Genomic DNA, 20,904 nt, shown 5'->3' on the forward strand with positions numbered 1-20,904 from the left:
TGGGGCAGAGATGAATCCCAAGGAGAAGGACCCCAGCCAGGGCACAGCCTGCCCTCGGTAGTGGATGCCAGGGCATGATTCTGGTAACATGGCCAGACCGCTGGTGGGAGAGGGAACTGGGCTTCAGCAGGAGCTGGTTCCCGGAGACAGAGCTGTGTTGAGGGTATGGCCCAGGTGGCTGCGGGGTGATGGTGGCGAACACCTGAGAGGGTACTTGGTGGTATTTGGGATCATGAAGGTGGGGGTCATGGTTAGCGCAGCACGGTGTGGAGATCAAGAGCAGCGCTTTCAGAGTCTAGCACACCTTTGTGTGAACCCCACGGATGGTTATCACCTCAACGATGGCCTGGAACTCAGCCTTCAGCAGTGGTCTCTGGGGGGCTGGGAGATGTGGAGAGTCAGCAACACCCAGGGAGTTTCTCAAAGTATATGTGCTGCTCCCACGCTCACCCCTACATTATTCAGAGGATATGACCTCTGGGAAGTTGGCAATTGCATTGTGAAAAGCTTTCCAGGTTATTCTGATCCATCCCTGACATTTTGTCCTTCTCCCCCAAAAAAACTACCCAGAAAGGTCGTTGAAAAAAGAACATGACACTGTTCCTCTGAACTAATTAGACTAGCAGCAGCCCAGCCCAGCTCAGTGCAGCCAGCTAGCCCATTCATTCAACATGTGTTTATTGCGCTTCCGCACAGGGCCAGGCCCTGGGCCAGGTGTTGGAGACCCAAGACCCAGCTCTTGTACCAGCCATGGTGGGGAAGACAAGCCAGAGCAGAGACATCACAGTGTTGTGAGAGCTCTGTGATAAGGAGAGTCCCAAGTACTCTAGGAACACCCAGGAGGGGCAGTCTTGGGTCATCAGGGAAGGCTTCCTGGTAGTAGGCCAGGAGCCAGCCGGGAGGGTGGAGGAGAAGCCACCTGTGCACAGCCTAGAGGCAAGAGAGAGCAGAGGTGTTCAAGGAAGTACCAGTAATCCCAGCATGGCCTGTGGAGTGAGAGAGGAGGCCGGAGCCACCAGGGGGTTGGAATTGATCCTGCAGGCAATGGGGAGGCACGCAGCGTTCTGAGGGAGCTTTCCAGGGGCCGAGGTTACCCTGGGGGAATTGATGGGCCTGGAGAGAGAGGTCCCTGGGGTCATGAGCGGATCTGTTGTCTGCTCTGGGGATCTCAGCAAGAGATGCTGAAGGCCCGAATGAAGAGTGTCCATGGGGCCAGAGACGAGGGGCTGGAGTCTGCAGAAATGCCACCCCCGCCGTGGCTGACCCCTTCTGAGAGGCACGCATATCCCCTCCACCCCACCCGCATGCAGCAGGGGGCTGCGGAGGGGATTGTTCTGGAAACCTTGTGTCTGGCCTCACCATCTGAGCTGTGAGTCCATGTGGCCGTCCAGCCTTCCCCTGCGCCGCTTCCTCTTCCCTCTCTCCCTCCCCAGTCTTTCCAGAATCCTCTGACGAGCCTTCCTATTTCCTCAGCGTTGTCCTTAACACTTCCACCTCCTGGAAGCCCAGCTCTCCTCCCGTGTAAGGACATCCGCACCTGTGCTGTTCGTGAAGCTGCTCAGTTCCAAAGGCCTTCGCGTCCCCATTTCCCTCAGTCACTCCCACAGCCACAGCCTGGAGGCTGTCTTTCCTGAAACACCTGAACTGTTCAAAGCGTCAACCCTCCACTTGCGGGCCATGGCCCTCTGTGCTCCTGATGACTCCCTTCTTCCCGACTGCCTGCCCCAGGCTCCCACCCACCTAGACCTCCAGCCCCCCACCCTGCCTCTACCTTCCCCACACACCCGAGACCCTCTGGCCTCCACACCCTGCCCTGCCTGTGTCCCCACCAGCTGCCCGTCGCACCCACCCAGCACCCCCTGGGCCAGTAGAGCTGGCTGCCATCTTGGCTGCCACCCCGGGCTGCTAAATCACCATGGAGACCGTGGCCTCTAACCTCAGACAGGCCCTGTCCGCTGCCCGCACCGGCCCTCTGTCTGCTCTGCACTGCAGCTCTTCCAAACCCGTTCTGGTCCCCTCTCGCCTCTACCTCTCCCAGTCTCCTCATTCACAGCCGACCTTCCTCTTCATTCACAAAGAAAGCAGAGGCCCCAAGATGGGAACCCCCTCGAGTTCCCGCTACCCCAGCTGCACGCTGCAACACCACGCACGCCCCAGCTTTCTTCCTCCTGAAGCATGGACCTCCCCGCTCGTGCGTAGGACCAGCCTGGGGTCTGGGACCCAGCTCCGCCCTCATCCTTGGGCATGGAGGTCTCTGTCATCCCCTCCCTCGTCCCTCTCTCCAGCTGCCCATTTCCCCCCAGCTCCTCCCATAATCATGGAAACCTCCTCTGTCCTCCCCTCCTGCCTCACCTCCCCTTAGGTCCCCCCACTGCCTCTCTTACCCACCCCAGAAGCACCTCAACATCAGAATCCCTCTCATTTCTCCCCAACCTGCCTCTCCTCCAGTGCTCCCCATCTTGGTAAAGGGCAGCAGGACCCAACCAACTCGACACCCAGAGTCATTCTGTACCCCTCCCTCCCTCGAGCCCACGTTCCAGCACCCACTGAGTCCCCTCCAGGCTCCTCTTCAATATCCTCAGAATCCATCACTATGCTTCTGCGATGTGCCAGGCTCCTCCCATGCAAGTGCTCGGCCCATTATTCATTCGGGTATTTGCTCAATACGCATTTCTTGGAAAGCTCATCCTGTGCAGCATTGACTTGACTCAAGTTCCAACTCAGACAGTGGTCCCACTTGGTACCTGACCCCTCTCATCCCAATACTAGTAATTGACCTGAACTTCACCCTTTTTGACCAACTCTGTCTCACCTCCTGAGCTGCCTGAGAGTTTGGCTGCCCCTCCTCATGCTGCCACCCTGTTTCTGTTGGCCTCATCCTGCCACCCTGTCAAGTGGTGATTATGATGAGGCATCGTGGTGGTTATGAAGGCTCGGTGGTGGCAGTGGCAGTGATGGGGAAACCATCTGAGATGGGGCTGGTGGGGATAGTGACCCTATTAGGATTCCCTTAGGGGCATTTATTGATTTATGCACTCAATAAATATTTATTGAGCATCTACAATGTGCCAGACACTGAGCTAGGCCCTAGGGATACATCAAGGAGCAAAAACACATAGGTTCCCCCCTCTCCAGGAGCTTACAGTTTAGTAAGGGAGATATTCATCATATAAATGTCACAATTATGATGAAGACAAGTGCCTCACCGGGGTGGCACATGGTGCTCAAGTATGTTATAGGGGGGCTTGGTCCTCTCTGAGGAAGTGATGGTGAAGCTGAGATCTGAAGGATGAAGATGTGTTAACTAGGAGAAGAGAAAAGGGATGAGCAGCCCAGGTAGAAGGACCAGCATGTGCAAAGGCCCTGGGGGAAAGCAGAGACAATGCATGGGACAGGAAGTCCCGCACAGAACACACTTTTGTTTTTTAATCGTAAAATAACATAACAAAAAATTCACCATTCGGACTTCCCTGGTGGCGCAGTGGTTAAGAATCCGCCTGCCAATGCAGGGGACACAGGTTTGAGACCTGGTCCGGGAAGATCCCACATGCCGCGGAGCAACTAAGCCCGTGTGCCACAACTACTGAGCCTGTGCTCTAGAGCCCACAAGCCACAACTACTGAGCCCGCGTGCCGCAACTACTGAAGCCCATGAGCCTAGAGCCCATGCTCTGCAACAAGAGAAGCCACCGCAATGAGAAGCCCACGCACCGCAACGAAGAGTAGCCCCTGCTCGCTGTAACTAGAGAAAGCCTGCACGCAGCAGCAGCAGCAGCAAAGACCCAACGCAGCCAAAAATAAATTAATTAATTAAAAAAAAATTCACCATTCGACCGTCTCAAAGTGTACAACTGAGCAGCATTTAGTAAATTCACCATGTTGTGCAACCACCACTCTCTTGTTCCAGAACATTTCACCACCCCAAAAGTAAACCCTGTACCCATTAAGCAATCACTCCTCATTCTTCTCTCTCCACCCCGCAGCCCCTGGCAACCACTCATCTACTTTCTGTCTCTACACATTTGCCTATTCCGGACATTTCATATAAATGGAATCACATACTTTGCGATCTTTTGTGCCTGGCTTCTTTCACTCAGCGTAACATATACAAGTTTCATCCATGTTGCAGCAGGTATCAGTACTTCATTCCTTGCTATGGCTAAATCATATTCCATTGTATGGATATACTGCATTTTGTTTATCCATTCATCTGTTAATGGCCATTTGGGTTGTTTCCACCTTTTGGCTATTGTGGATCATGTTGCTATGAACATGTGTGTCCAAGTTTCTGTTTGAACACCTGACTTCAACTCTTTTGGGTCTAAACCCAGGAGTGGAACTTTGGGGTCATATGGTAACTCTGTGTTTAACTTTTTGAGGAAGAGCACACACTTTTTATTACATTCGTCTGACATGACTTAAATTCAAGCTGTGGTGGTAAGACAGGGGTGAAAGTAACATGGGAGAGTAAGCACTGTTATTTTCCAATGTTGACAGTTTCTTTCCATCTCTTTTCAGGTTGCTTAAAGTGGAGGAGAACAGGCAGAGAGGCGCCGTCTAATTAACTGCCCATACGGTCAGCCCTGCCAGGTCAAGGATCTCGGTCTGTTTTTTCCCTGACATATCTTAGAGCCTAAAACACTGCTTGGCACATGACTGGTACTCAATAAATATTTGTTGCATGAATAATTAAATACAGTGAACTGCTTTAACTGCCCTAAAACCCTGAGAAAACATTCATTAGCTAGAACCAAGGCAGATGAGCCCACGTTGCAGCCCAAGGCGGGTGGTTGGGTGAAGAAAGGATTCTCCAGAGCCACAAGCCCTCAGCCCCTGGGGAAACCTCAACTGGTATTTTTGAACACTTGCCATGTGCAGGTACTTTTACATTTGTTCACCAGGAAGCTTGGAAAGCCTGAGTGGCTTTGGACTCCACAGACAGGCCGCCTACGAGGTGGACCCAGAATCCACCCTAGGCCACTGGACATCAGGTCTTGCTCCCTTGGTGGGCGCAGTGGTCCCTCTGTCCCAAGGCCAACGTTCAGCCCTGAGCAGGCCCGGGGCTGTGGTCAGCTGGGGGGACTCCCAAGGGTGTCTCAGGATCGCCACGGAGAGTACTCAGTTCTCCCTTCCCCCAGCTGAGGCTGGAGGGAGGAGGGAAGGATGGCAGCAGAGCGTGTAAATTGGAGACTGATATTGAATTGCAGCAAAATGAGCAGAGGATTAGGTGCCCCACCTGGACCCACCCCGGGAGAATACCAAGAGCTGGACAGGCTCTCATGAGAAGCTGGCAGGCCCAGTACCAGGCGGAATCGTGGTTGGATGAGCAGCGGTCATGAGGCAGGTGGCTGGGCCCACAGGCCGGAAGGCACCATTGGTTTGGCTGAGGCCTTCCTCTCCTGGGTCCTCCACCCCCAGGCTGGGCATCCTGCATTCACAGAGTTCTTCTTGAGTTCTGGGGGCAGAGCTGGGGGATCAGAGCCAGGCTGAGACGCTATCCCAGGTCCCTGACTTCAGGGAGAGCAGGGAGAAGGGGGATAGGAACACATGTAAATACCCAGGATTCTGGGGAGTGGGGTGGAGAAGCTGCCTTGACCGAGTAAGTCTGGGAAGGCTTCCTGGAGGAGGATGAAGGGTGTGGGACTGGGTTGGGATCCAGGAAGATCTGAATTTGAATTATGGCTTAGCTACTTCCTAGCTGTTTGACCTTGGGCAGACAGTTCGTTCTACAAACATTTTTAGGAGTGTCTACACCAGGCCAATCACGTATTAAGCATTGGGACAACAAAGATGAATTCGATACAGTTCCTGTCCTCAGAGCTTGACCAAATCATCCTGGATGGCATGATCTGTGACGTCACAGAGGTGAAGCAGAGCACTGTGGGGCAGGGGCAGAGGAAGTGGCAGCCAGCTTAATGTTCTTGAGCCTCCCTTACCCTAATCTGTACAAGGGGGTTGGTGCCCACTTGCTCACATAGCTGAGATGACTGGTTGAGAGAACCTGTGTGAGCCTAGCTCAGTGCCTCGCACACTGGATGGGCGGGTCAGGCCTCGAGGAGAGGTATGAGGCTGACAGAGGCCGAGGTCTGGGAGGGACACGAGGGGATGTGACGCCAGGGTAGGAGGAAGGCAGGCATGATGGCGTGCTGGTGGGGAGAGGGGCCCTGTCCAGAGCCCAAACAGGGCCCTGCAGGTCCCCCAATCGCTGGAGCCATGGATGCTGGAGGCAGGCACCATGGGCTTAGCTGCAGCTATTCTGAGTGGGAAGTCAAACAGGTTTGGGTGACCTTTGCAAGCAAGGCACTGCCCACAACACTTTCAGCTCGTTACTACTCCCTAATCTGGCAATGACCCCAGCACGGCCTGACCCTGGTATTCGCCGCTCCTCTCTCTCCCCCCATAGGACAGAGACACAAGCTCTCCCGGGTCAGCTGGCAAACCCTTCCCCCTCTGCCCTCCAGCCCTGCAGGGAGGACCCACCCACCCCCCAGGGAGGGTGCTACCAAGGCACCCTTGGCTCTTTGGGGCCTCCAGCCTGGCCAGCCTTCCCCAGATGTGACGGGGGAGGAAGCCGGGGACTGGGAGGAGTTCAGTCAAGGGAAGAGCAGTAAGTCCTCCTCCTGGCTGGTCTCCCCTCCCGCTAGCGCCCACAATGGCTCCCAGATGCCCACCTATACAGCAGCTTTATTAGCATGCATGCCGGGCTTCTCCATGCTGCAGCGCTGTATATTCGTCGGCTTGTCCAGCCCTCAGCCTGGTGCACCAGCTCCTGCCACAGCTTCCCCGGTGTTTGCTCAGCCTTCATCGGACTCCTCCAAGAGCTCGGGAACTCACTACCTCACCAGGCAGGGTTATTATTAGAAAGGTCTCCCTGCCCCTGCGCCCCTTACTCACACTTAATCCTCTTAAATGAGAATAAGCTTGTTCCTGACCCCTCCTCACCCCTCTTACCCATTGAGAAAGCGCTTTTCACCCAGGATCAAAAACAGTGTTTTGCAAACTGTGAGTGTCAACCCATTAGTGGGTCATGAAGTCAGTTTAGTAGTTGTTACCTAAATTAGTTTTTTTAGTGAAATAGAGTAGAGGAATTTAAAACATCACATTTAGGAAATATTGCTTTGTGAAATGTTAGTTTTAGTTATCTGTCTCTTTCTGTCCATTGAGATAATGTTTATGGGTTAGGATATCAAATGTATTTCTTCCTGCAGGTCTCAGTTACAAAGGTTTGAAAGTGACTTGCCTGGAGGAAGAGTTAGCCACGAGAAAATGGTGGTGACACCTGTCCCAGGTAGAGGGAACAACGAGTATCAGGGCCCCAAAATGAAGGAGTTGGCCTGGCCTTGTCTTATGGGCAGTGGCAGCCGTAGGGTGGTCAGGTAAGGTCCCATCTTCTTCATCTCTGGGTCCCACCCCAAGGGCGCGAGGGAAATGGCAGGAAGCTGTCTCTGGGTCTCCCCAGGAGCTTGATCCTGTGACCTTCCCGCCTCTACCTGGGCCTCGGCTATCAGGATTGCCTGGCCTTTGAGGACGAAGTCAGCCAACCATGGGGGCAAAAGCCTGAATTTCTGAATCAGACAGATATGTATTTACAGCTTGTCTCAGCTCTTTACCAGCCTTGCGATCTCAGGCAACTTTCATAACCTCTCTGTGCCTCAGTTTCCTCCAGTGTTAAATGAGGCTAATAAGACTCATCCCCAAAAGTCCTTGTGAGAATTTAGTTTGAAACCCAGATGTCCCCAGGCCTTCAGTCCTCTGGGTTCCCTCTTTGCTTTCGCATAGAATAGGGTTGTCAGATTTAGCAAATAAAAATACAGGGTACCCAGTTAAATTTCAATTTCAGATAATGAGTAATTTTTCAATATGAGTGTGCTCCAAATATTGCTTTGAATATACTTATGCTAAACAATTTGTTATTTCTCTGAAATTCAAATGTACCTGGGCATCCTGCGTTTTATCTGGCAACCCTACATAGAAATCCAAAGGCGCGCATTCCATCCCAGAACTGCGTGGATCTGACACCCTACAATACTTTTCAGGCTTCCTGAGGGGGCCAGAGCCGCAGACTCCCAACCCCTCCTGCCAGCTGCTGCCTGGGGTTGCTCTTTTCACTCTGTCCCACTTCGCCCGACTGCAGATCTGCACTGTCCCTTCTCCCTCCTTCTCCAAAGTTCCAGCCTCATGGGCTGAGGTGTGTGACCCACTTTTACCGACCCCGTGGGGAGAACGGAGGGCACTTGCAGCTCGGCTCAGAGCAGGAAAACACCTCACGTCATCTGTCAGACAGCAGCGGTCCTGAATTCTGTCGCTGTGCTTCCACATGGGGCACCCTCCCTGGCCCAGCTCCCCACAGACACCCTCCTCCTATCTCTGCTTTTCCAGAGTCTCGGCCCCCTCCTTCAAACCACCAGCAAACAACACACAAATCCCCACTTCTTTAGTATTCAGAGTCCTTTAGCCTTCTTTCTCATTTCTTTCCTATCTTGATTATTTCACAGGGTGGGTATGAGGTAGGGGTTCACTTTCACAACTAAAAATGTCCTCTTAAAGTCAGACTCCTGAGACTTCCCTGGCGGTCCAGTGGTTAGGACTCCGCGCTTCCACTGCAGGGGGCACGGGTTCGATCCCTGGTCAGAGAACTAAGATCCGCAAGCCATGTGGCGCAGCCAAAACAAAAACAAAAACAAAAATAAAAGCAAAAAAAACCCGTCAGACTCCTGGGATTCTAATTCCGCCTCCCCACTTACTAGCTGTGTGGTCTCAGGAAAGTTACTTAACCTCGCTGTCTCATTTTCCTCATCTCATAAAAAATGAGATGATAATTTTAGCTCAGGGACTTCCCTGATGGTGCAGTGGTTAAGAATCCACCTGCAAATGCAGGGGACACGGGTTCGATCCCTGGTCCGGGAAGATCTCACATGCTGTGGAGCAACTAAGCCCGTGCGCCACAACTACTGAGCCTGTGCTCTAGAGCCTGCGAGCCACAACTACTGAGCCCATGTGCCACAACTACCGACACCCGCGCACCTAGAGCCCGTGCTCCGCAACAAGAGAAGTCACTGTAATGAGAAGCCCGCGCACCGCAACGAAGAGTAGCCCCTGCTCGCCGCAACTAGACAAAGCCCGCGCACAGCAACGAAGACCCAACGCAGCCATAAATAAATAAATGAATAAGGGAGAGCACAGCCCAAGTACGGCCCAGTCACGGTTGGTGCCCTCCCCTCCTTCCACACTTGGGTCCAGACCAGAATGTGAGCAAGTCACAATCTCTCTGGACTTCATGTTGTAATCTGTAAAATGGGATCCATAGTCTAGATGACCTCTAAGATCCTGCTGGGTTCTAAATGTATGACCATGTGACTGAATGACCAACATACACATACACAAATTTGGGCTGGGGGTTAATGGCTACAGAGAGAAGTCATGACACCGCTTTTGGGTATATCGGGAGGTAAGAGATTTTACACTTGACCAGGTTAGGGGAGATCCTGCCCAGAATCAAGGGTCAGTGGGCCACTTTCTCTCTCAAGATCATGAACACTTTGACCAAAGAGGAAAGACCAGAAAGGCTGTGTGGCCCATCCAAGGGCACACAGCAACACAAGGGGCTCCACTCTTCAGTCTCCAGTCACTCTCAGATTTCCATTCCTGGGACTGTGACTTGCCCAGGGACCTGCTGGACAGGAGAGAGAGCAGGGCCCAGAGCCGGTCCTCTTGGTCACACTCTGAGCTTGACCCTGCCTTTTGGTCCCCAGGAGAGGGCGCAGGGCTGGCAGATTAGAGAAGTGCGATGGAATGGGGCCGGGGGGACGCCCAGACCTAAATGTCTCTAGACCTCGGGCCAGAGTGGCATTGATGGCAGGAGGTGGCATTGCCCAGATGCTGGGCTGAGTGGGCACTGAGGCCGGAGGGCTGCTTATTGCAGCCTCCCTGAGCCTGCACAGCTCACTGCCCCACAAAAATGTCCTCCCCCTGTGGCCTGGGTGGCTCCGAGCTCCAGGGTGTGCCTAGAGCCTGTCACAGCTTCTGGGACCCTGACATGTGAGTTTGGGGAGTCGTGGTCTCCACCTCAGAGTATAAATAATGTTATTAATAACAGGTGATATCAATTGATAGCTTGCTGTGGGCCAGGCGCAGCTCTGAGCACTTTCTATGCATGAATTCATTTACTCCAAACCCCAAGCCCATGTACGTTTATTATCCCTTTTAAATCACAGAGATGGACCATGGAACAGAAGCCCGCAGCTTCCTCAGTCGACCCCAGGTTGACTCCATCACCCAAGGCCAGGGTCTCAATGCCTCTGAAATCACCCCCTGCCTCCAGGCTATGGGAACTGCTATTTGGCTGGGGTTTCAGGGAGCAAGTGAAGCTTAATAACTTATGGATGATTGACTGCAAGAAAGCGAGCACAGAAGAGACACAAAACCTTTATGCCTTGGAAGGTTCACGTCACATCAACCAGTTATTTTCCATTCCCTCCCTGCAAGAAAGAATAATTGGAAGTCAGACAGCAGGAAGAACTTCCCAATCACCAGAAGGGGTAGCGTTGACACCCTGTCTCATGGTCAGTTTTGTAAGGTGTTGCCCCTGCCTTGGCCAACAGTTTGAATCAGAGAGAGGGGTTTGGCGGTGCAATCCCCTAGAGAATCCCCCTAGGACGGGGGTTGGGGGGGGGGCAGGGGAGGCCCTGGGGCAGCAGCCATGGGGTAACCAAGGGAACAAACACGGAAAACTAGGGGACGTCAGTCCTTATCTGGAGCTCATTAATGGGGAACATTATTCAGCTGTGAAGTCCAAGATGGGGTGATAGGCATGCTGCAGGCAGGGGTGGAGAGCGGGGGCAGGGGGCAGCCACAGGGGACAAGAGGTACCGGCCCAAAGTCCACCTCCATCTCACGTGTCCAAAACCAGGCTGGAAAAACCCTATAAATGCCCATGACCAGCCTCCCCAGAGACCCTGAGAAAGAGAAAGACGGAGAGAGAGAGAGCGAGAGAGCGAGCCGCAAGCTTCCCGTCCCTGAGACCACCGGACTCGCCCACGGAAGTCTCCACAGCATGTGGGAACTCCGATCCATAGCCTTCTCCAGGGCGGTGTTCGCAGAGTTCCTGGCCACACTCATCTTCGTCTTCTTTGGCCTCGGCTCGGCCCTCAAGTGGCCACAGGCCTTGCCCTCTGTACTGCAGATTGCCATGGCCTTTGGCCTGGCTATCGGCACCCTGGTGCAGGCTCTGGGTCACGTCAGCGGGGCCCACATCAACCCCGCCGTGACTGTGGCCTGCCTGGTGGGCTGCCACGTCTCCTTTCTCCGAGCTGCCTTCTATGTGGCGGCCCAGCTGCTGGGGGCCGTGGCCGGGGCCGCTCTGCTCCATGAGATCACACCACCAGACATCCGAGGGGACCTGGCAGTCAATGCTGTGAGTAGCCAGAACTTTGTCCTTTCCACAGGGGCAGATCCTGGGGAGTCTCTTATAAAGGATGACATGGGAGGGACCAGATCTGGGTGAGGGTCTAGGTGGGGAGAGAGAGAGAGAGAGACAGAAAGAGAGGGAGGGTGGGCCTATGGGGGAGGGGCATAAATTCGAGAGCCAGGAACACAGCTGCCATAGGAGGGTCAGGGTAGAAGGAGCAGTAATGTCAGAGCAGATTCTGGATACACACGGGTCTACTGGTACCTTCTGTCCTGAGCCTCTTGGAGGAACAGGAGCATCAAGGTTTCTGTTGACTTGGTCCCTGCATTACAGTGAGGGCTGCGCTAGGACTCGGCAGAGGACAGGGCCCCAGAGCAGACGTGCTTTACGAGCTGGGAGGAACCTCAGAGGGCTAGTCCCCAGCATCTTCTCAAGGGAAGAAGACCCAACATTTCTTCAGCATCTACTGTGTGCAGGCCTCACAGCAGGGGCTCCTCATGAGCCACACGTTGATACCTCACAACAGCCTGCGAGGGAGGGATGAGAAGATCCACTTCTTAAGGACACGGAAGCTGAGGCTCAAAAAGGGGAAGTACCAGAGCCAGCCTTCAAACCCAGGCTTGACTGCAAAACCCAGGATCTTTCCACCCCACCAACGTCCCCTTCCTGAGCCACCACCTAAGCCTTGTTTTGCAAACAAGGAAACTGACGCTCAGAGAAAGGAAGCGACAGGCTAAAAGTCCTACAGTTTGTCAATACCAGAGAAAGCACCAGAACCCAGGGCGAAGCTAAAGGGGCAAGGTCTCTCCAGACCTCGGAGAAGGTCCCCAGAGCCCATGAGCTAACTGATGATTCCATGAACAGTGGCTAATCGGGAGCTTTGGGCACTTTGGGAGCTGAGAGTGACGCCGCAGCCCCTTCCCCCTCCCCACCCCCACCCTCCCCCTCTCCCGGGTCTCTGAAAGGCCTGGGCATCTGAGGGCATGGGTGGGAAGGGACAGTCTGTGTCCCCTCAACACAGCTCTTGCTCCATCCCCCATCCCAAGCCAAGACGGCAAGTGCCTCTTTTGTGCCTCAGTCTCCTGCATTTCTTGGCCTTCTCTATCCCTGGGCCACTGGATAAGAGCTCTGATGTCTCTGAAGAGTCCTGCACAGTCTCTGTGGCCATCCCCTCCTCTGCACAGGTGGCCTTCCTCATGCAAGGGGCAGGGGTATCCCAACTGGAGAACTTCTCTCTTCTTCAAAATGGAAAATATCATTAGGCTGGGAGCTCAAGGTGGAGAAAAGGCGAGAGTGGCCATGGTGGTGGACAGACTGAGAAATCTGACCATTTCCACTGAGAATGAAATTAGTTCAGTTTGCAGCAAGATGAGGTCTAGTTAGACTGAGAGAGGAACTTCCTGAGAGCATGGCCAAGAAAGTCTCAAGAATGTGTGGTTAGGGAACCTCCTCTAATAGCAGGGCAATGGGAGTGCTAAGGGGCCATGAGGACATGGCCTCCTGCTCTTCCATCAGCTCACAGCTGACTAGGGTCCTCAGAAGGGAAGGGTCTGAGGAGGCTCCCCCAAGTTACTGCTCAGCATTTACCATCTTGAGGGACTGGGGAGAACCTTCCTGGCTGGAATGGGGCAGCCGTGGGACTGACTTGTCCTGAGGCGAGTGAGAGCTAGTTGACCCCCATGGCTGTCCCAAGTGTCCTCTGAGGTCACTGGAAAAGCCAGTCTGTCCACCAAGAAGTTACCATTGATGCGCATCGGCTTCGTGCTAGGCCAGATTTCATCTCATTCTAGGTACAAGACTGTAAGGTGAATTCTGTGATTCTCCACCCTGAGTGGTAAACTGAGGTTCAGCATTTAATTGACTCAAATCACAGAACCAGTGTCAGCACCTGGAAGTGGACCCAGAGCTGTCTGACACCAAACCCGCATCCACAGTGTCTCCCTTAGATCCACTGTTTACCAGTGGGAGTGGAGCTGCGGTTCTGCCCTTGTCATTTCTGTTTCCCAGACAGTCCTCCAGGATCCATTCTGTTATCCCAATTTTACAGAAAGACAAACTGAGGCTGAAATAAGTAGGGCCCCACAGCAAGTTAAAAGCGCCAAAGTGTCTGCCTTCTAAGCTCTTCACTGCCGCCCACTATAGGCTCTGACATTGGAAGACCGGGGGGGAGGGGGGCACAGGGGGTGGTTGAAGTTAGACTCTAGAGAGACCCAAGGGTGCCAGCTTGAGGGCTAGGACCTGGGGTTGGGGTTCAGGGCCTGGAGGAGGATCGTGGGAGCTCAGAACTATCACAGCTCCGCCCAGTGCAGTGCCCAGACCCAGAGGGCAGGATGTAGGGCATAAGATGACAAAACCCAGAAAGAAATCCAGTACTGGGTGCAGCCTAGTTATGAAATCGCCTCTTTGCTCAGCCCCAAGTTCTCTTGTTACCCAAGGCAAGGTCTGCTGGGACCATGGGCACCCCACATGGGTGTGGAGGCACCACAGTACAGGGCTCCAGCACCCCAACCTCAACCTCTGTAGGATGTGCAGGGAGCCAATCCACAGGGCAAAACTGAGGCCTGAAATGCAGTTCGGAACAGGCAAGGTCAAAGGGAACAGGCAAAGGTTAGAGGAAAGAGTTGTACAATGCAGTCACAGAGGGAGGGGGCACACTAGCACCATCCCCTAGATCCTGTTCCTGGGAGCCCTTTGACCACAGGAGGAAAGACCGCAGGCCTCTTGTTACACCAGTATCTTATGGCTTAAATAGAGAGGAAGGTCTTCCTATTACCTGGCCTAAAGCTTCCTGCTGCTATCAAAACCTCTTCCCTCCTTGTTCTTCAGGAAGCAGAAATTCTGGATCTCAGCATCCTTTTCCTTTCACATTGCAGGCGCACAACCCCAGCTCCCAAATCTAATGGGCTATGGAGTCAGTTTCCCTACCTCTGGCCTGGGGACCACAAGCAGTTGTAGGGTCCATCCCCCTGCCTTTGTGCCATGGCTCAGGAAGAAGCCATCAGTAGTTTGGACTAAGGTGGCTGGTGAGCCCTGGTGTTCTGGATTGCTGCCCGGAAGCCTATCTGGAGCTTTGACTGCAGGTGGGCAGGAAGATGGCACCAGTGTGGGGAGCATGCTCAGTGTGTCCCCCCCACCCCCTCTCTGTCCCCAGCTCAGCAACAACTCGACAGCTGGCCAGGCCGTTACTGTGGAGCTTTTCCTGACCCTGCAGCTGGTGCTCTGCATCTTCGCCTCCACGGATGAGCGCCGTGGAGACAACCTGGGTACCCCCGCCCTCTCCATTGGTTTCTCTGTGGTCCTGGGCCACCTCCTCGGGGTAGGTCATGGCCACTGGTTCCAGCCTCCCTGGAGGGACAGACACACAGACTTTCCGCAAGGAAACAGACACACAGACCACTCTAGAGACGGATACACAGAACGCCCAAAAGTGAGAGCCACAAAGACCCCAGAGGGACAGATACACAGAACTCCCAAGAGGGAAAGACACAGGGACACACCCCAGAGGGTTTGACTTCCATATACCACAAAGGGACAGATATCACTCCAGCTTCAAATGAATAGCGAGCCCTGTAAATATAACATGAACTCAATTGTCCATCGCATGGATTCCCTTTAGGCTGAGGTCAAGCACTGGAGAGAGGCACAGAGACTCCCTCCCGCCCCTTCCTCACCTCCCTCCCCTCCCTGACCCCTGCCTCCCATTGCAGATCCATTACACTGGCTGCTCCATGAATCCTGCCCGCTCTCTGGCTCCAGCTGTGGTCACCGGCAAGTTTGACAACCACTGGGTAATGGCTGAAACCTCCCTGCCTTCCCCTCCCCCAGAAACCCATCTGGCTGGAAGAGCTTGGGGTGGGATCAGCAAACCCTCCACAGTCCTCCTCTTGGGGCCCCGTGGAGTCTTGGGTCCACCCTTCAGGTCTGACGCCAAAGACTCTGTTTCCACATCTGTAAATGAGGATAAGAGCAGTTGTTGCTTTGGCTTTTTGTAAAGATTAAGTGAGGTAACTGGTGTAAAACAGATGACGCAGTGCCTTAGAACTCGATAAATGGTAATATTTATACTACGTAACATATTTCTATTATTTAGCACTTATCTAGTACTTAGTATGTGCCAGGACTTCTTCTAAGTGCTTTGCAAATATTGACTCATTTAGTTTTTCACAAGAACTCCAGAAAGTACGTCTTATTATAGTGAGGAAACAGGCACAGAGAAGGTAAGTAACTTGTCCAAGTTCACCCGGGGGAAGTCGGCTCCAGTTCGCACCATTAGCCCCATTAACAAGTCTTCCCAATTGCTCACTAGTCATTGATAACTACATGGATACGCGTTTGATTACATTCACCGCGTGAGGCCCCCTTTCAACGGGAAGCGGGAGAGGAGCACTCCCGCGAGCCGCCCTCTCGCTCGCCCCCAGGTCTTCTGGATCGGACCCTTGGTCGGCGCCATCCTGGCCTCCCTCCTCTACAACTACATCCTGTTCCCGCCCGCCAAGAGCCTGTCGGAGCGCCTGGCCGTGCTGAAGGGGCTGGAGCCCGACACTGACTGGGAGGAGCGCGAGGTGCGGCGGCGGCAGTCGGTGGAGCTGCACTCGCCGCAGAGCCTGCCTCGGGGCAGCAAGGCCTGAGCGCCTGGGCCGGGCTCGGGGGAGCTCGGGGGAGCGCCCGCCAGCCCCGCCGGAGCCCCTCTCCCCAGGTCCGAAGCCGGCCCCCAGGGCAGAGTAGCTGCTTCCAGGACGTGCCGAGGCCAGGGCGGGGGTAGCGGTGAGCGTGGCAGATCCCTTGCCTTGAGGCTGCGGGGCAGCGACTAGTCGAGTAGTCGACCCCGTGGCGCCTTGCAGGGAGCTGGGGACTTGGGCACCGCGCTGGGGAGGAAGGGCAGAGGAAGGCTCTGGAGAGCCTGCGCAGTGTACTGGGTGGGCGGCGGGGGACGGGGTCTGGGAATGGGGCATCAGGTTTTGCGCGTTCATCCCCCAGTGCCTCTCTGTCCCCAGGTGCAGGGTTGTGCATGCTCCTGAGTGTAAGCAGGTGTGCCTGTGGTGATGCAAGTGTGCAATGGCTGGCCACCTCTTGCTCCCCTCTGGACCCCTCCCTCCCCCACCTGCAATAAATCCACTTCCTCTGCAGTGGATGAGTCCTTCCGGCCATTCATCCCCAGGAGCTCTAAGTGTGCTTCTCAGGAGAAGGGAAGAGGAGGGTATGGAGGCCACTTTGAGAGAGCTGAAGGGAGGCCCTGATATCCAACCCCTACCCTGCCCCTTCTGGAAAATTTCCCCAAGCGGAAGCACTGGGTCCTAAGACTTGCCAGGACCCATTGCTAGACGTAGTGAGGTATCAACCAGAGAACAGCTCCCAAAGTGGCCTCTGGGCCGTGGTTTGGGGGGGGGGGCGGGGGGATGGTTGAGTGGCCAAGGACCTCCTTCCTGCCCTAAGAGAGAACCTCGCCCAGGGAGGAAGCAGGCATGTGTGTGTGCTTGCCCAACAAGTGTACATGCGTGCGACCTCATCTCCAGGGGGGGCTCCAGACTCAGAGATTAGCCTCCCACTGTGGCAGAGAAAACAAAAGGCCTTTGTAAGCCCCTGGGCTTTGTCTTGGGAGAGGGGGAGATTTGCAACTAGACACTTCTTGAAAGGAGACACTCAGTTTCACAAGTGAGCCCTCTCGCCCAGCACACACCTATGGCCGGCTGGGCAAGGCACTCAGGCACGCAACCACAGGCACCAGGCAACACGCCTCCATCACCCATCGCACCGCCAGCCCCGCTCCCCAGGCAGCAGCTCTTCTTCCCCTCTCTCCCTTCCACCCCCCAGCCCTGGTGCTCCCTCCCTTCTGGCTCCCACCACAGGACATTACTGTGCAGAGAGCACCCTAGTGCCCTCAGGACCAAAGAAGGGAGATGACTTTTCCAGGCAGAAGCAGGACTGTGTCTAGAGCTGGGCTTCTAAATTTCCAGGCCAATGCAATGGTTCTCAAATGAGATTAACTAGGATTAAGTGAGATGATGCATGTAAAGATGCTGTGTGAACTGTATTCCTCATACCATTATCATGCACTATTGGGATCATTTCATCATTTCTGATTCCTGGGGGGAGAATGCAGAAGGGGCCTGACCTTTGGCCTCCTTTATCTCCTTTAGTTGGTGGTCAAAGCAAAGGAGAGCCCTGGGGCCCCAAGGTGCGGGCAGGAGATGGGTTTGGGGCTGGCCCCATCCTGGTCCAGCCCCTTAAACTCTCTAAACCCTGAGCACACACTGGCTGTTCTCCCCTCCCCTCTCCCCACCACCCAGACCGTCCATTCTACCCTCCCTCTCCAGCCTGCCGCATAGCTAACCTAAGAATCACACCTTGAGCCCCCTTCTCCATGCTCTGTTGCCTCCATGCTTTCGAGGCTTTTATCTGTGTCTGTCCCACACTGCACCAAGCACCACTGTGCACCAGTTTCCAGCCCCTTTGGGCCCTCCACTCCCTTCAGAGACTGACTGTGTATGAGGAACACGTCTCTGTAATTATGCCCACTACCTCCTCTATGCTCTTTTCTGTCTTCCTTGAACAAACCTCCCTTCGGGTTAGAAGGTCATAGGTGCTATGGAGATGATTCTCCCAGTCCCCGACAGCTGATGACAGTCGCTTAGCCTCACTACCGGGGGAGTGGGTTGAGTCAGAGACCAAAGTGACTTCTGGGGCTGTACTCCTGGCAGCTGAGTGTCCTTGCTCTGGAAGTTCAAAGGCAGCAAGGTACTGAGCTGTGAGCCAAGCCTGGATGTGTCTCAGGTATTTCATCCTCACCTCACCTCTCCCCAGTAGATCCCTCTAGAAGTTGCCAAGAATTTCTCTCTAGTCTGTTCTTCTTCCAAGATTGCGTCTCCCCCCCAAACTAAATGTGAGATCCCCACCACTTCCAGCCCCTATTGCCCAGTTTGGGGTCACTGAGGTCAGAGGTCAAAGCAGGATTCAGGTGATGGGGGTGGAGGGGAACTGACACCTGTTAAGCATCTCTTGTGTCCCAGTTTCTGTGCTGGGTGCTTTACCTGCGTTAGCTCATCTAATCCTCCTAAAACTTCAGGCAGCTTAGGGAAGGACAGCAGCCAGCAGCCATGCTGGGTTTTACTTTTTCCAAAGCACTCCCTTATCATCGCCTGTAATTATCTCCCAACCCCTCGAGATAGGGCGAGCAAGTACTGTCCTTCCCATTTTAGGCTGAGGCTAAAAGACTGGTCTAAAGTTACACAGCTGTATATAGAGCTAAGACTTGAACTCAGGCCTTCTTATGCAAAATCTCATGATCTTTCCACTCAGAAATCAGAGGAGACGAGGTCTGTGCTGAGACCAATCCTAGGCCCCTCCTGGGAGCCCCTGGCAGAAACCAGCGCACACAACCCAGCCTGCCCAGCCCAGCCTGCTGCCTTGTGGTAGACATGGGGCCTTGGGGAGGGCCGTGGCCAGGGAGGGAGAAAACGACAAAGACACGAGCTGGTTTCTGCCCTTAAAGAGCACCCAGTCTGGAGGAGGGTGGATATCAGACACACGCCAAACCAGACAGAGGCAGGGAAGCATGGAGGCAGATGAACAGACCTTCAGGTCCCCAAGCTGGAGACTGAGAAGATTCTGAGCTGAGGGGAGGAGTGGCTGACCACTGGGTCCCAGCTGCCTCCACCTCCGCGCTCCCACTTTGTGCCACATGACTTTGCATCTGCACATGTTGCTTCCATATTGTTTTGTATCTTTTAAGCTGTGATTCTGTATCTAGGCGGTGCCTCCCAGCTAGACTGTGAGCCCACTGGGGGCAGGGCTCCTTCCGCTTCTTGGATGGCACCCTCCTCTCTATCTTCCCTCCGCACGCAGTGAACACTCAATAAATGCTCATTTGTCAATAAATGCTGTTTCTTTCACAACTTAGAAACGGTCCGTGCAGTCCAAGGTGCCAGAAGACAGACTGGGGTCTGTGGCATGTCATGAGCTTCCCAGAGCTGCTGCTAGGAATGGTGCAGAGGGGACTTCAGTGCTGAATAAGCTCAGCTAGGAGAACTCTGGTGGCCAATTCCCACTGTCAACCTGGCCAAAATGGGCATGCTGGGCTCTGTCACCCAGATGGCACCACAGGGAGGCCACCAGGACATGGGCCGGCTGTGTGTCCTCCAGAGAGAGCAAAGGACAGCCCCTTTCAGTCCCCTCGTGCTGGCTGTAGCACCATGCTGGGAAGTCAGGGCAGGGACCCTAGGGTCTAGGACAATGCCTAACACTCAACATGTCCAAAACTGGCCTTCTGCTCGTCTCCCCAAACCTGCTTCTGCCACAGTCCTCCCCATCCCAGCTGATGGCAACTCCATCTTTCCAACTGCTCAGGCCAAAAGGCTTGAGTCATCTTTGACTCCTCCTTCTCACACCTGACCCTGACTCCACCAGGGAACCCTGTCAGTTCTACCTCCAAGGGATCCAGATCCCATCGCTCTCACCTTCAGCGCCCACACTCAGGGCCAGGCCACTGTCTCCCCGCTTCCATTCCCGCCCCTCCCATCTCTTCTCTACACAGCAACAGAGGCGTTGTGTTAAAACTCTGTCAGCCCACGCTAGTCCCTGCGCAATGACTCCCTCTTTCGAGTGAAGCCTGTGGTCCGTCGGGTGACACACAAGGTCTGCCTACTGCTACCACTCTCTGCCCTCCCTTTCTCCTGCTTCAGCAACACGGGCTGCTCCCACTGCCTGGAAGGTTCTTCCCCAGATAGTGCACGGTTCTTTCCCTCTCCTCTTGAAACCAAGCAGGACCCTGTGGGGCTCCTGGGCACAAAAGCCTTTCTGTGTCCCCTTCTCTGAGTTCCAAAGGGCAGGTTCAAACAGTTGCTAATCAGGGAAGGGAAGGGATACGGAGACAAGGAAGGAGCAGTCAAGAAACAGTAGTACAGCCTTGAGGGCAGGGTCTTGGTTCCCCCTCAAGGGATATACACATAATGTTATCTTTGAGCTCTTCGGAAGAACTAAAACCCTCACCAAATGGAAGATGTGATGAAGCACTCTTCATTCCAGAGAGGGTCACAGTTCGCCCATCATAACCTGACACCAGATGATCTCTGGATTGAAGGAATGCGGTCCCTGCATGCACCCTGATCCTTATCAGCAACCCCGCCCCTGGACTGTAAGACTCCTCACAGGCCCCCCCAGGGTGGAGCACACAGTTCTGAGGGCATTAGCCTACTGTGTCCCCCTTTACCTGGCAAAACAATAGAGCTATTCTTTTCTACTTCACCCAAAACTCTGTCTCTGAGATTTAATTTGACGTTGGGGTACAGAGGCCAGATTCGGCTTCACTCTTCAAGTCTTTCCTCAGATGTCACCTTCTCAATAAGACCCACACGACAACCATTTAAAGTGCAAAGAACCAGTTTCCCATAACATATTCTATTTTTCCATAGCACTTAACCACGTTCTATCGTACTATATAATTTCAATATGTCCATTGTTTATTGTCTGTCTCCTTTCACTAGAATATTAGCTCCACAACGC

General features: G+C 54.1%; 1 protein-coding gene across 1 annotated transcript; it reads left to right on the plus strand.

Moving 5' to 3' along the window:
• The first annotated feature begins 10,956 nt into the window (after window positions 1-10,956).
• Window positions 10,957-19,281, plus strand: AQP2 (aquaporin 2). The gene is made up of 4 exons (XM_036867497.1): window positions 10,957-11,412; window positions 14,558-14,722; window positions 15,114-15,194; window positions 15,825-19,281. The coding sequence occupies exons 1-4, from the start codon at window positions 11,053-11,055 to the stop codon at window positions 16,032-16,034; spliced, it is 816 nt and encodes a 271-aa protein (XP_036723392.1). The 5' UTR covers window positions 10,957-11,052; the 3' UTR covers window positions 16,035-19,281.
• The last annotated feature ends 1,623 nt before the right edge of the window (window positions 19,282-20,904 follow it).

Source organism: Balaenoptera musculus, chromosome 10 (assembly GCF_009873245.2).
Source record: "Balaenoptera musculus isolate JJ_BM4_2016_0621 chromosome 10, mBalMus1.pri.v3, whole genome shotgun sequence".
Lineage (NCBI taxonomy): Eukaryota > Metazoa > Chordata > Mammalia > Artiodactyla > Balaenopteridae > Balaenoptera > Balaenoptera musculus.